Here is a 15762-nt window from a genome sequence, read left to right as displayed (position 1 = left end):
CTGATACTTTTGGAGCCCTCTATGTGATTAAATTGTTCTTTCACACTTACCTCAACCACTCCTGATGTGGGTCCTTCATAAAAGATTTGCTCTGTCCTCCGAATTTCAGTGGGGCCTATTTTAATATGCCTTACAGACTGGTTTACATCCTCTAAGACATGTGATTGAGCAAAACCTCTTGGACTGCTAACTTCCACAGTTGCAGAAACTGGACCTTGGCAAAAAACATGTTCAGCAGTATAATGTTCTCCTCCACCATCATCTTTCTCACTAGATGAACTGTAGGTTTCTCTACTGGCCCAACGCTTCGATTTAATACTGGAACCAGAAACTTCTACACCATATTTACTATCTGGGCTTTCCGGTTCCTGGGCTTGGTGTTTTTCAAAACTATCTAGAACTGCCGACTGTAATATTTTCTCTACTTTGCTAGAATCATCTTTACTTAGTTGTTCCAGATCAAATTGATCTGCATCAAGGGTTTGTGAGAGATTGACTTCTGCAACAATAGTGACTGATCCACTATCAGTGGTTTTCTCAAATTTTTTAACTGAAATATTGCCAGCGTCCCCCTGACTCTCCTTAGTGAGGACAGACAGCTCCTCTCTCACACTTTCAGGCAGGCTCCCTTCCAGCTGCCCGAGTGTCTCCACCAGCTGATGTTTGGGATCTTTGGAGAAGATTTCTTTAATAGAGGTCTGGAATTCATGGGGTATTTTAATTTCTTTTTCAATGACAATGGATTCAGCATGCAATTGATCACTTTTTGGTTGTTCCTTCAGGTGACTATAATCCACATCCTCTTCTGGAGAGAAGATCTCTGATGTACTTGAAAATTCATCTCCAGGCAAATTGTTTCTCTTTCTCCTTTTCTCTGTGCTCTGTGCAACTTCATCTTGCCAAGAATACTTGATAGTTGATTCTTCCTCAACGTGAATTTGCCCATACACAGAATCCTCATCTTTATCATAAACCCCAGAGGATTCATCTGGAGTAGACACGAAGTATCTCTGCTCTCCTTCAGAGTCACTTGCTTCAGTTACTTCTTCAAAGTGAGTTATGTTCTGATGAGGTTGTGTTGTCTTTTTAAGTTGATTACCTGAGAAGGCAATACTTGTTTCTTCATCACCTTCCTCATCACTGTAATGCCTCTCCAGGCCTAGAGAGACGTCATCTACTTCCTCTACCTCAAATGGTGTTGAAAAGTCAGTCCTCTCATCAGTTACATATCCTAGTGGCTCTTCAACAATCTCAACATTAACTACTTTCGCTCTCCCTTCTCTTCCTTTCAGGCCGAGATTTATTATATCCCCTATCATGCTTTCTGCTGATTTCCCTTTAATCTCTACTTCCTTAGCACCCTTGCTTAGGAGATGCTTCAAGCTATCTTCATCTGAAACATCTATCTCTTCAAGCAATTTAGACTCCACAATAATTTCAGTCTTTGCCTTCCCATCACCAGGAAGTTCTTTCCTTTCCATGTAAGTGACTTTTGTATCCAGAGAAGGCCCAACAGATGTTTCCGAGTCAGAAGGCTGCACAAATTGCTGAAGAATACTGGAAACAATATTTTCTGCTATCGTTTTTCTTGTAGAGTCATCTTTTGTAGAGTCAACAGCATCACTGGTATCCACCTTGAACTTCAGCCCTCTCTCATCTGTCCACTTCGTTTTACTATCACTGGCACCCTTTTTTGGAAATGTTTGTATATCTTTTACTGATAATTCTACTTTGTCATTTTGTGATGCTTTTCCATGCCCTTGCCCCTCAAAGCTAACAGGTATCTGTATTTCTCTTTTTTCTCCAAATATTGTAGTTCTCTCCTTAGTTGATTCACCTCCTTTAGCCTTTCCCTTCAAATGCATACTTTCCCTCTCTCTTGCTTCCTTATCTAGTTTAGTCATTTCTTCCCATCTTAAATTTCTTTCCTCAGAAGCCTTTTCTTTAGAATCAAACATCTTCTCCTCTTGTCTAGGTTTAGTTGGTTCTATTTTGTGTTTTCTCTCCTCTGTAGACACCCTCTCCTCTGTTTTCTTTCCCTGAAAAACACTCCTTTCATGAGATTGAGTGCTTGCAGATGTACTCATCCTTACATCTTTATGTTGTTGGCTTGGTTTTTGAGCACTTGTTGATTCTTTGGTTAAATAGGTGGTGATGCTACTTCTACTTTCTGTTTTCTGGATGTCAGGAATCACTTTCACCTGGGGTTCTATGCTTCTCAAAAGGCCACGTGTTGTAGGAAGTGTTCTGAGCTCACCGTGATCTTTTGCAGTTCTTTCATATGAAGTTTCTTGTCTAAGAGTGGAAGAGGAAGAATAGCTTGGACCCAGGAAATCTTTTCTTGGAGCACTTCCAGTTACTATAGTAGCTTGTGGTCCAAAGAATGTTGATCGTTTTGTATATGGTGTTGAGATGTTTTTATTTGATGAGGTTATTTTCTCCCTGGAGAATATATTCCGTTTGTTTTCTCTTTGTAATATTGAATTGACATACTGGCATGATGTATTCCTGACTTCTGCAGAAATTAAGCAGAAAATGCACTACAATTATTATAGTCATAACACTGTTAATCTCAAAAGTAATATAATACCAAAAACTCAATATAATACTATGTAAGTTTAGGTTTAGTGTTTCAAGGACAGAGACAAGTACTTAAACTAAGATGATCTAACTACAGGTTTTACTGAATAATACACAAACCACACAGATATATTAACTTATAACAGGAGGGTATGAGACGATGTGTACATTTTTGGTCTGCCTACCTGAAACTTTTGGGACACACAGCTTTGTCTAGCTTGGGAAGATAAGGCTATTATTTAATTGTTCCCATAAAGTTGGCACTTACTAGACAATAATAACCCAACCACAAAATGGCGCACAAATTGTAAGACTTGTTCAGTTTTATATTGAATTTGATAAATGGAACTGAAATCTCTTACAAAAGTACCAATTTTGAGAAGCTTAAATAAAGCTAAACACAGGCCTTGGTAGAATTCCCTTGGAGTCCACAGTTACACTCATGAATATTCAAAAGTCACTCTATCTTCTTTTTTCTATCTTATATACTCCACAGCACTAGGGGTTGGGGAGAGCTAAACAATCTGCATCAAATGCAAACATTTCCCAAGTCCCAACTAATACCTCAAAATAACAATAGTATTGAGCTGTTATAATTAAATTCAGGATTACAAATAATTCACTATGAAAAAAATCCCTTTCCTCTATGTTGTCCTACCATTCACTAACTGTAACAACAACAAAAAAATTAAATAATTACTTGTAGGACTTAGAATCTGTAAGAAAAGATCTAACAGCATTTATTAATTGGGATAAACCTCAAACCAAAGCCATGCTAACAAGGAAAAGAAGAGATCCAGACAGGTGTTTTTTTTTAAAATGATTAAGTGTTTTAAATGTAAATAGTTAATTCTATTAGGAAACAAGGATAAGAAACAAACCCCCCAAAAGTGACATTTCCTGTACTTTCTCCACATGATTGAAAATGACTATCTTTTCAGTCTTGATGTCAAAAGACATAGTTAATCTGAATGAATTTAAAAGGATGTTTCTTTTGAATTACTATGTATTCCTTAAGTCAACAAACAATAATTAAGAACCTACTATGTACAAATACAAAAGGAATACCAACAGATAGGCCAGCTTTTATAACTACATCAACTTTTCCTCATTGGATACATTTTGTTTACATTTACTTTTAGTGAAAAAAAAAGGTTTTCTAATGATAGGTTACCATTAGGTACCACTCATTAAGTGGCATTATAGGTTTTCATATTTCTAAAAGCAGGTAAGATAATTTTGATAAATTATGATGAATATCTTAATAAGTAAATTTCCAAATGGTACAGCTAAATATCCAGATGGAAATCTATTTGACAAGATCAGAGCCTATCTGTGGCTGAGAGTTTCAATCTTGTTCTAACAGGTAATGATAGTTCAAAAAAAAGAATATATCATTATGGTGAAGTCTAACTTCTTGAGGGGATATTTTGGGAAACAGAAGGATTTGGAAAATCCAACACAGGAAAGAAATAATCCAAAAGTTTAAGCCAAATTATTGTTTCTGATGCAACATTGATTAGCCTCATCTTGCTATCGCTTCCTATACTTGTAATAGTCCAAATACCCTCATAGTCCCAATAACCCAATAGCTAAAAGGTAACAGTGACTGAATTGAAATAATAAATCAACTCTTCAATGTCCTCAGTTTTAATTTTGTTTTTATTTCATTTCATTCTGAGTTCTGAATGAGGTAACCCACAGCAACAAAATGAAGCCTCATTTCCTGATGTATGATAATAGGATAACCCCTCTGCCTATAGCCTTTCCCCACATTCATCACATTCAAAGCATTTCACATGCTCCCTGGCATAATTTTTTGGTATCTCTGTTTCATGGAATTGGACCACTGTTAGTCCAAGTAAATATATGCTACATATATCAACATTCATAAACGCCAATAAGCATAAGCATAGAGGCACATCATCTATAATTTAGGTAAATCTCAAAACATGATTTGATAAAAAATTCATTTTATTTAATTTTGAGAACAAATGTCCTCATACCTTCTCTTACTGTTTCCAAACTCAAAAGGTGAGGTTGCTCTCCTCCTAGTCATATCTAATATGTAACTCCAGTTGTACCCTTGATCCCACTCATTTCCTTTTTCTCTAGAACCAATCAACCCCCTTCTTTCTCTGCACTTTCTCTTTTGTCTACACAGATGTCCAGATCACATCTATCCTTTAAAAATAAAATTCCCTGTACTTCTCAAGGCACATTATACCATATCTGTCCCCTAGTTCACTTCAGGAATTCTTGTAAGCATAATCTATATTCTCTGTTTCTACCACCTCACTATCCACTCTACTCCCCAACTCCCAGAAACCCAGCTTCCATCCCCACCACTCTTTCTGAAATTACTTTCTCTGATATTACATTATCTTCTTAATAGTCAGACCCTGGGGCAGAGCTAGGTGGCGCAGTAGATAGAGCACCAGCCCTAGATTCAGGAGGACCTCAGACATTTGACATGTACTAGCTGTGTGACCCTGGGCAAGTCACTTAACCCTCATTGCCCTGCAAAAAAAAAAAAATAGTCAGACCCTGTGGCCTGTTCTTAGACCTCATCCTCCTTGACAATCTGCAGCATTTAAAACTACTGATCTTAACTTGTTGAAACTTTTCTCCTTCGGCTTCCCTAACCCTGGTTCTCCTGCTACCTGACAGGTCTTTTGCTGGATCATCTTTATCTTCCTGTATACTAATTGAGGATGTCTCCAGAAAGTTTTGTCCTTAACCTTCTCTTTTCCCTCTGAACTCTCTCTATGATGATCTCATCCACTTAAATTGCTTCAGTTACCCTCTCTATGAATACATACCAAAATCTATACATCTAAGCCCACTCTCTCTGTGCAGTTTAAATCTCATATCCCCAACTATTCTACTGGTCACAGGATCATAGATTTGTAGCTGAAAAGAAACTTAGGGTTCACTGAGTCAAACCTCCTTGTTTTACAGATAGGGAAACTGATATATATATATATATATATCATATATTGGAATGATTGGAATGATGCCACCTACTGGAGACTTGCTGTGGGAAAGCTCCACCATGAGGAAAATGCCTCAGAGACATTGTGGCTTTTCCTTTGCTCATGTGGGCTGTCTATCAAGGCTACCAGCCAATCAACTTGAGAAGCCTCCTATTTTCTGGGAGGAGACAGGAAGGAGGAAAGGGAGCCTGCGTGGAGAGCTCTTGCGCTTTTTGGGTTCCCGACTTGGTGGTGGTGGCGGCAGAGGACTTCACAGGAAATTTGAGGAAAGATAGGAATGCCAGGCTGTTGGAATTCTGTTCTCAATCTTTTTCTTTCTATTTTCCAATAAACCCTTAAAAACCTAAACTCGTTTTATCAGTGATTTTAGTCAGTTTCCCCCAAAACTGGGGGAATAGATTAGAATCCACATTTAGAATCTTAAATTACACAATATAAAGATTAAATGACTTGCCCAGAGTCACACAGATAGTATAATGAGGTGAGATTTGAACCCATCTCTTCCTAGGTTCTTCCTAATCTACTGCTCTACCCACCACATCATGCTGCTTTGGTCATCTCCACCAAGATGAGACACCACTGAGACACCAAACTTAGTATATCCCTAACTAAATTTCATCTTCCCTAAACCTTTTCCTCTCAACTTCCCTATTTCTATTGATGGCAGCATTGTCTTCTCTTACCAAGGCTCAGAATCTCAGTTTTCTTTGACTCCTCTAATTCATTATCTAGTCATATCTAGTCAAGTGCCAAGTCTTATCAATTCTGACTCCACAAAAGTTCCTACATCTCCCGACTCCTTTTCAATTCTCACTATGACCACCTTAGTAGACTTGAGACTCCAATACAAATCTCCAAATGGAAGTCGAGAGCATAGACTCTACTCTCCAGGGAACTCCCAACATAATCTTCCCAATGTTTGTCTCCCTAGGTCACTCAGCTGCTTGAAAACTAGTGACTCCCTTTTACCTACTAGAAACAATGCAAACTGCTTAGCCTAGCATTTGAGGTCCAATTTACCAACTCCATCTGACTTCTCTAGTCTTATTTAATTTGATTCTCCATTCCAGCCAAATTGCACCTCTGTGCACTCACATGATGACTAGCATGTACATTATCTCCTTTTGTTATTCCTCTTTCTCTGCAGGAAAGAGCATAGTACTACTTCCTACCTAAAACTACTTTTGATTTCTCTAGATGAAAATGATTTGTCACTCATCATAATGTCCTTTAGTGCCTAGTCTAGTCTGCTTTTAACCTCACAAAATCCTGTTGTGTCACAATTATTTCTATCTTCCCTATTAGATTATATACTCTGTAGTGCTCATTTTAGCAGCATATATACTAGAATATAAACTCTTTGAAGACAAGGATTGTGTCACTTTGCATCTTTGTATATTCAATCCCTAGGACAGTGCCTTGCACACAGCAGGCATTTAATACTAATATTTGTTGACCTGAAATGAATATTTTGTCCATTCTGATAGCCATCTCATTCAAGTTGGAAAAAATCTTCATATTTAAAAAGTACATGAAGCAATTAGTAAATAAAAACCATATCTAAATTACATTATATGATCACCATTAATGTTTTCTTCTTAGTCATGGTTTTCAATAGTTCTGTTTTCTTCTAAAAATTAACTACATATGGGGGGCAGCTAGGTGGTGCAGTGGATAAATCACTAGCCCTGTATTCAGGAGGACCTGAGTTCAAATCCAGCCTCAGACACTTGACACTAGCTGTGTGACCCTGGGCAAGTCACTTAACCCTCATTGCCCCCCCCAAAAAATTAACTACATTGGGGATTTCTCAAGGCTTCTTAACAGCTCTTCCTTTGTTTATCCCTGAGAGTCCCCTTCTTTGAAAAAATGCTTGATCTAATAAGAAGCCCAAGGCCTTAACAGTGCAGCCTATTACACTTTGTCCTTGGAATATTTTCCAAGGAGTGGCTAGGGAGGCACACCCATGATAAACTCAGGAGCAATCACAAAAAGAGTATGATATATGTATGTATGTATGTATGTACTGAACTGTCCCAAATAGAATTCATTATTACTGACTGCAGTTTGTAGCTTGTAGACAGTAGGATTCTATGAAATCCTGAGTACTAACTATCCCCCATGTAAGTGTCCTGAAGGAGGAAAAGACTACTGAAGCTGTTTGCCAATAGATATACTGGCTGAGTAGGGAACAAAATGGTCAAACTACAACCATCTTTCCCTTTATTTTCTACCATGGCAACTGAAGGGAAAGGTGACTTGTATAATATATTCTAGAAAGATGTAAATCAAAACATTTTGAAATTTAAAAAAAGTTTTGGCACTTAAAATGCATAAGGTTCAGTTTCCTGGAAAATTCATTTCTTAACATTTTCTTGAAGTACTATGTCTGGATCTCTCCTTTGCTTTTATGAAACTGTAGCTTTATCATATTTATTTATGTATATGTCTTTTACACACATGCCTTATCTTTTCTATTAGAAGTTCACTGAAGGCAGGGATTGTGTCAATTTTCTTTCAGTTTTGTATTCCCACCCCTTAGAATAATACCACATGCATTTTTATGGGGGTGGTAGTGGGGTAGACCTGTAATTTCACTGATATAGGGAACTCTTGATAAGGAATCTCTTTCTACTCAGGCAAATGACTACCTTCTTCATTATACATTAAGAGCATTGCTTAGGCCTTAGGGTACTGTAGAATTAAGTGAATTGCCCAGGAGTACATAGCATAAATGTGACAAAGGTACAACCTGAACCCAAGTCTTCCTGACTCCAAAGGGCAATCTTTTATTCATTACATCATGCTACAAACACTTAATACATTTTAGTTGAATTGAATATTTTGTCCATTTCAATAGCATTCCAAATTACTAATTTAGTTATAAGTGAACAGTATGTAATAAAACAAATTATATTAAAAAGACAAAATGAAATTTTGGTTTCATACCTCGTGGAACATTCTGTATGTGCTCCATCCATACCAGTATCTCTGGATTACTTTCTCCTTCCAATAAGGCTCTGTGAGGGGAGAAATTCAATTCATTAACATGTGAATAACAAGGTGGGTACTGTTGATCAGTTCATTTTTTAAGATTTGGCCAACTGTCACATTCAGTCATGCTTTTGTGGGATTAATGCCTGAAAAGATGACTCCATGCAAAGAGCTACATTGTAGGAAGCCTTCATTTTTTGTTTCTATGATTTTTTTTATTCCTTTGTACCATGAGATATTAAATAATAACTGTCTGGCAACTTTTGGCATGAAGTGACAATGTGGTAAGAAATACACACTTTTAACAATCAAAGTCAAATAAAGTTGTTGATAACGAACAATTTCAAATTTACAATGGAAAATTATTTGAAAATTTTTCTTATTGAAAAATTGTCACTTTGAAATGCTGTCAGAGGGACAGCATTCTCTATATCTAATCACTGCAAAGGCTTGCCAATTCTACTTCCACAATATCTCTTGCACATGTTCCTTTCTCTCCACTCACAGTCAAAACTCTAGTTCAAGTACTTGTCACCTCTCACCTAGACAGTTACAATAGGCTACTAATTGTGTTCCCTGATTCTAGTTTGTTTCCTCTCCTACCTATCTTCCACAAAGCTGGCAAAATAAGCCAAATAAAACATAACTTAATCCACATCACTCTGGGATCAAGAATCTTCATTGGCTCCCTATTACCTCTAGAATAAAATATAAATGCTTCATTCATCTTTACATTTAAAGCTATTCTCAATATGGCTCTCAACTTCACCAGACTTATTTCACATTTTTCCTCTTTATGCTCTGAGTTCCAGCCATACTGGCCATTCCCCAGCCTTGGCATGTCATCTTTAGCTTTTGTGCCTTCCCAGAGGCTGTTCTTCATGTCTGTAATGTACTCCCCCCGCTTATTCCTGCTTCTTACAATCTGTACCTTCCTTCAGATTTCACCTTAGGTACCACCTCCTGGGAAAACCGTTCTTACCTTTTCCCTTGAGATGTCAAAGCTCTCTCTTTCCTTTAGCCTGCTTTTGATTTATCCCTTTACTTGTTCTATCTCTCCAAAGAATGAAAACTCCAGTAAGAGGAGGAGAAGTAAGAAGACAAGAAGGAGGAGAAGAAGAAAGAGGAAGAAGAAACAAAGGAAGGAAGGGAGAGAGTGAGGGAGGGAAGAGGGAGAGAGACAGAGAGAGGGAGGGAGGGAGGAGGAAGAAAGGAAGCAAGGAAGGAAAGGAGGGAGGGAGGGAGGGAGGATGATGACAACCTTAGATATATCTTACACCAGATTTCAGAATAGATTAGTTTGTGTGTATGTGTTTGTGTATGTATATGTGTGTATATGTATGTATACATATACACACATATGAGATCTTTGGCCAGAAAAGAGATAAGTTTAAATAAATTCATTTCTTTGAGTTACATTTATATTTCTGTTAGTGATTTATTCTAACACCATTTATTAAGTGAATGCTACATTCACCAGCATCATACTAGGCTCTGCAAGGTACAAAGGTAAAATTCTCATCCTAACACATCCTATATTTTAGTAGAAGAATATGATATAGGCAAAAATTAACTAGTATAAAACATAAGTGTATAAGACAGATGAAAACTGCGAACAATTTAAGGTGAGGAAAGGATTGTCACTGACCAGAGGGACAAAGTGTGTAGCATTCAAATGTAGCATTTGAATTGGGATTTAAAGGGTGTATTTGTTTGAACCGAGATCTCTGATATATTAAAGTTATTACTCCCTATCAATAAGAGATAATGTTGGTGAATTTCACAAATACATGTGAATTATGTATCTTTTATTTCCCACGGAGACTCAACCAGCCTCAGTCAATATTTTTAATGTCTTCATAATTGTGCAAAGGATTATACTTGACAACAAAACAAGATAATCACCTAATAAAACTACTAAAAATTGTTTCTTATTTACAGAAGGATTTTGTGTGTGTGTGTGTGTGTGTGTGTGTGTGTGTGTGTGTGTGTGTGTGTGTGTGTGTGAGAGAGAGAGAGAGAGAGAGAGCAAGCATGTGTAAGGGGTATCTGGATCTGTGATTTCTTTGGTGTTTTGCATTATGAAATCTCCCTCTGCTGATACAGATCAGAAACTCATCTGTTATTTGCAATTTCAGAGATTTGCCTGGTGGACTAAGAAATTGTTGCCCACAGTTAAAGAACTAGTATGTATCAGGGCAGGCCTTGAACCTACATTTTCCTATCTCCAGGGCCAGCCCTCTATTGGCTTTACTATACTGTCTTTTCTAACCTATCAGATTAAGTTGTATTAAGCTTTATTATATGCAAGGCTCTATAAAGTCTTTCTATTTATTCATTAATTTTTGGAAGCCCCCAGTTTCACACAGTCAGGAAGCACAGGCCTGGTCCCACTCTGAAAAGCACTGGAGTTCTGACTTGGTCCATTTTCTGACCTGCTTCAGTTTGCTTATATCTATCAAAAAGTCCTCATGCCCTTTTAGCGTTTTATCATGGCATTGAAAAGGAAGTGTTATAAAACTTAAGTCAATCACATTTCACAATTGTAAATCAATCAATCTAAAAACATTTATTCATCTACTACTATGTGTCAAGCACTGTGATAAGCCCTGGAGATACAAAAAGAGGTTATGGACAATTTATGCCCCCAAGGAATTTACAATCTAATGGAAGAAACAATATGCAAACAAATATATACAAAGTAAGTAGGTGACACAGGACATAGAGTGCAGGGTTCAGACACTAGCAGTGAGCCTCTGAGCAAGTCACTTAACCCTGGTTGTCTCAGTTTCTTCATCTATAAAATGAACTAGAGAAGGAAATAGCAAACCCTCCAGTATATTTGACAAGAAAACCTCAAATGGGGTCAAGAAGAGTCATACATGACTGAAAAACGACGACTGAAAAAATACTATAGACAGGATAAATAGGGGATAGTTAAAAGAGGGAAGACACTGGAATTAAGTTGAGAAAGACTTCCTGTGGAAGGTGGGATTTTAGTTGGAACTTAAAGGAAGGTGGAAGCTAGGTGGTTCAGTGCTGGGCCTGGAATCAGAAAAACTAATTTTCCTAAATTCAAATCTGGCCTCAGATACTTACTAGCTGTATGACCCTGGGCAAGTCACTTAATCTCTGTTTGCCTTAATCTACTGGAGAAGGAAATGGCAAACCATTCAGGATCTTTGGAGATAACCCCATGGACAGTACTGGCATGCTATAATCCATGGGGTCATGAAGAGTCAGACATAACTGAACAACTGAATGTAAAGGAAAGCAGAGGAGTCAGTTGTTGGAGCAGAGAAGAGAGAGTATTCTAGGCATGGGGAACAGCCAGAGAGAATGCCCTGAGTGGAGCAGATGGAGTTTCTTGTTTGTGGAACAGCCAGGAAACAAGTGTCACTGGATTGAAGAGTACATGTTGGGGATTGAGATATAAGAAGACAGGAAAGGTTGGAGGGAGCTAGGTTATGAAGGGCTTTGAATGCCACAAAAAAGCATTTTGTATTTGATCCTGCAGGCAGTAGGAAGGCACTGGATTTTATTGAGTGGAAAGTGGGGAGGTGTGACACCACCAGACCGGCATTTTAGGAAACTCACTTTAGTGGCTATATGGAGGATGGATTGGAGTGGAGAGAGAGACCTTAGGCAGGTAGATCCATGATGACTTCTAGGCTGCAATCATGAGGAACTAGGAGGATGGTATTGCCCTCTGTAAGAATAGAAAAGTTAGGAAGCAGAGGTAGAGGGTGGGGGAAAAGGTTTAATGGGAAATGTTTTGGACATATTGAGTTTGAGATGTCTGAAAGGCAGTTGTAGATGCAAGATTGGAGGTCAGCAGAGAGACTGGGGAAGGAAATATAGATATGAAAATTATCAGCATAGAAATGTAACTAAATCCATGGAAGCTGATGCGATCACCAAGTGAAGTGGGGAGAAGAGAAAACCCAGGACAAAATCCTGTGGGAGACCTATAATTAGAGAGCATGATCTAGAAGAGCCAGCAAAGGAGAGAGAGGAGGAGCGATCAGATAGATAGGAGGAAAACCAGAACAGAGTGATATCCCAAAAACCTAGAGAGAAGAAAATATCAAGGAGAAAGTGAGCTACACAGGTTATATAATTAATCTTATTTTTGATCCTCTAACAATAAAAAATGACTAATTTGACAAAAAACATAAACCATATTAGACCACATCTGGGTAAATGATCTGGGAATCATGCTTTAGGAATGGTATTTGTACATTCATGGTCCCAAGGAATGTAGCCCAAATAGTGAAGCATCTCAATACTATGCTATATGAAGAACAGATAAAGGAATAAGGACTGCTTAACCTGCATAAAACTGGGAAGGAACATGATAACTGACCTAAGAATTTGAAGAGATTATTGATCATAATCAGGGATCAGGCACTCTTCCTGGATAAGGGCCAGAGTACAGACCAGAAAGATAGTGACCACACCTCTTCCCAAATCAAACCACCTTGGAAGCACCAAAAACTTCCACCACCACCACCCCCCCCCCGCCCACAACTAGCTTTGAAAACAGCAGTGTGAAAAAGCCTTAAGTTTGAAACAGTGCCCCTCCACCCTCCAGGCCAGGAACAGAGCCCCCCTTTAACATAAAGTTCAAAATCAAGAAATAGCATGGAAAATGGGCAAACAATAAAAAAACAATATGATCATTAAAAAGTTACTATGAAGACAGGGATCAAGACAAAAACTTAGAAGAAGACAATGAAGGCAAAACAGTTACAAGAAAAACCTCAAAGAAAAATTTGAACTGAACACAAGCCCAACAAGAATTCTTAGAAGAGCTAAACAATTATTTTCAAAATCAAAAAGACTGCTAGAAATGAGATCAAAGGAACAAAATTATGAAAAGATAAATTAAAAGATTGGTAAAAGAGACACAAAAAATGCAAAAGAAAATAACACCAATTTGCCAAATGAAAAAAGAGGTACAAAAACTCACTGAAAAAAGTAATTCCTTTACTATTGTCCTATAAGAAATGATAAGCAGGCATATTTCAGAAAAACCTGGAAAGACTTGCATGAATCGATACTGAGTGAAGTGAGCAGAACCAAGAGAACATTGTACACTGTAACAGCAACATTGTGTGATGATCAACTGTGATAGACTTAGTTCTTCTCAGCAATACAATGATCCAAGACAATTCCAAAAGATTCATGATAGAAAATGCTCTCCACATCCAGAAAAAGAACTATAGAGTCTGAATGCAGATTAAAGCATACTATTTTCACTTTTTTGTTATTGTTTCTACTTTCTTGTGGTTTTCCCCTTTTGTTATGATTCTCCTCTCACAACATGACTAATGTGGAAATATGTTTAACATGATCGTAATGTATAACCCATATCAAGCAGCTATAAAGAAATCATTCAAATCTGTGGAGCCACAGTCAGGATCACACAAGATTTGGCAGCTACCATGTTAAAGGAGCACAGGGCTTGAAATGTGATATTCTGGAAGGCAAAGGGGTTAGGATTACAGCCAATAATAACTTACCCAGCACAACTGAGTATAATCTTTCGAGGGAAAAAAATAGATATGTAATGAAATAGAGGACTTTCAAGCATTCTTGATGAGAAGGCAAGAGCTAAATAGAAAGTTTTACTTTCTTTTTTTTAATAAAGTATTTTATTTTTTTCCCATTACATGTAAAGATAGTTCTCAACTTTTGTTTATACAAGCTTTCCAATTTTAGATTTTTCTCCCTCCCCTCCCCTCCTTCCCCCCTCCCCTAGACAGCAGGCAATCTGATATAGGTTATATATATATACACATATACATACATATATATATACACACACATATATACATACATACATGTATATATATACATAATAACATTAAACATATTTCTGCATTAGTCATGTTATAAGAGAAAAATCAGAGCAATGACGAAAAACCTCAAAATAGAAAAACAACAGCACCAAAAACAAAAGAAATAGTATGGTTCAATCAGCATCTATACTCCACAGTTCTTTTTTTCTTTTTTCCCCCTGGATTTGGAGATCCTCTTCCATCTTGAGTTCCCTGGACCTCTTCTGTACCATTGCATTGGTGAAAAGAATATAGTCCATCATAGTAGATCAACACACAATGTTGATGATACTGTGTACAATGTTCTTCTGGTTCTGATCATCTCACTCATCATCAGCCCACGCAAGACCCTCCAGGTTTCTCTGAACTCCTCCTGTTCATCGTTTCTTACAGCACAACAGTATTCCATTACATTCATATACCACAACTTGTCCAGACATTCCCCAATTGATGGGCATTCCCTCAACTTCTAATTCCTTGCCACCACATAAAGAGTAGCTATAAATATTTTTGTACATGTGAGTTGAAAGTTTTACTTTCAAACAAATGACTGGAGAGAAGCATAAAAAGGTAAACATCAAAGAGAAATCATAAGAGACCCAATAGAGTTCAGCTGTTTACCTTTCTATATAGGAAGATAATACATGTAACTTTTAAGAACTTTATCATTTTAAGGGAAAGTAGAAGAATTTTACATAGAAAAAGGGCATGGGAGTGAGTTGATTATGTTGGGATTATGTAGAAAAAAGGATAGGTGAGGGGCGGCTAGGTGGCGCAGTGGATAAAGCACCGGCCCTGGATTCAGGAGTACCTGAGTTCAAATCCGGCCTCAGACACTTGACACTTACTAGCTGTGTGACCCTGGGCAAGTCACTTAACACCCATTGCCCCCCCCCAAAAAAAAGGATAGGTGAGAAAAAGGGATTCTCTGGGAGAAGGGGGAAGAGAGAAAAAATGGGGAAAATTTTTTCTCACATAAAAGAGGCATGCAAGGAAGAGATTTTACAGTGGAGAGGAAAGGGGTAGGCAACACTTGAATCTCACTTGCTTCTAGTCATGAGCAGGATGATTTCAGAAAATCCTGGGAAGACTTATATGGACTCATACAAAGTAAAGTAAACAAAACCAGAAAAACACTGTACACAGTAACAGCAATATTGTAAAAATGATTGTGAAAGCTTAGTTACTCTGATCAAGACAACAATCCTAGACAATTCCAAAAGACCCATGATGAAAAATGCTATCCACCTCCAGAGAGAAAACTAATGAACTCTCAATGTAGATTGAAGCATACTTTTAAATTCTTTTTCTTGTTTTCTTGTCTATGTTTTCTTTTCCAACATGTTTTG

General features: G+C 37.6%; 1 protein-coding gene across 1 annotated transcript in view; it reads right to left on the bottom strand.

Annotated features, from left to right (window-relative positions):
• SYNM (synemin) overlaps positions 1-15762 on the bottom strand; it is a 47653-nt gene that overhangs the window by 5430 nt on the left and 26461 nt on the right. Inside the window, exons 3-4 of the mRNA XM_043985371.1 lie at positions 8526-8596; positions 51-2515 (exon numbers count right to left, since the gene is read on the bottom strand). Coding sequence (XP_043841306.1) covers positions 51-2515; positions 8526-8596 — 2536 coding nt within the window. The remainder of the gene's footprint in view (positions 1-50; positions 2516-8525; positions 8597-15762) is intronic.

The sequence above is a fragment of the Dromiciops gliroides genome, chromosome 2 (genome assembly GCF_019393635.1).
Source record: "Dromiciops gliroides isolate mDroGli1 chromosome 2, mDroGli1.pri, whole genome shotgun sequence".
Taxonomy (NCBI): Eukaryota; Metazoa; Chordata; class Mammalia; order Microbiotheria; family Microbiotheriidae; genus Dromiciops; species Dromiciops gliroides.
The sequence above is the reverse complement of the archived record's forward strand: the minus strand, read 5'-3'. Positions and strand labels throughout refer to the sequence as shown.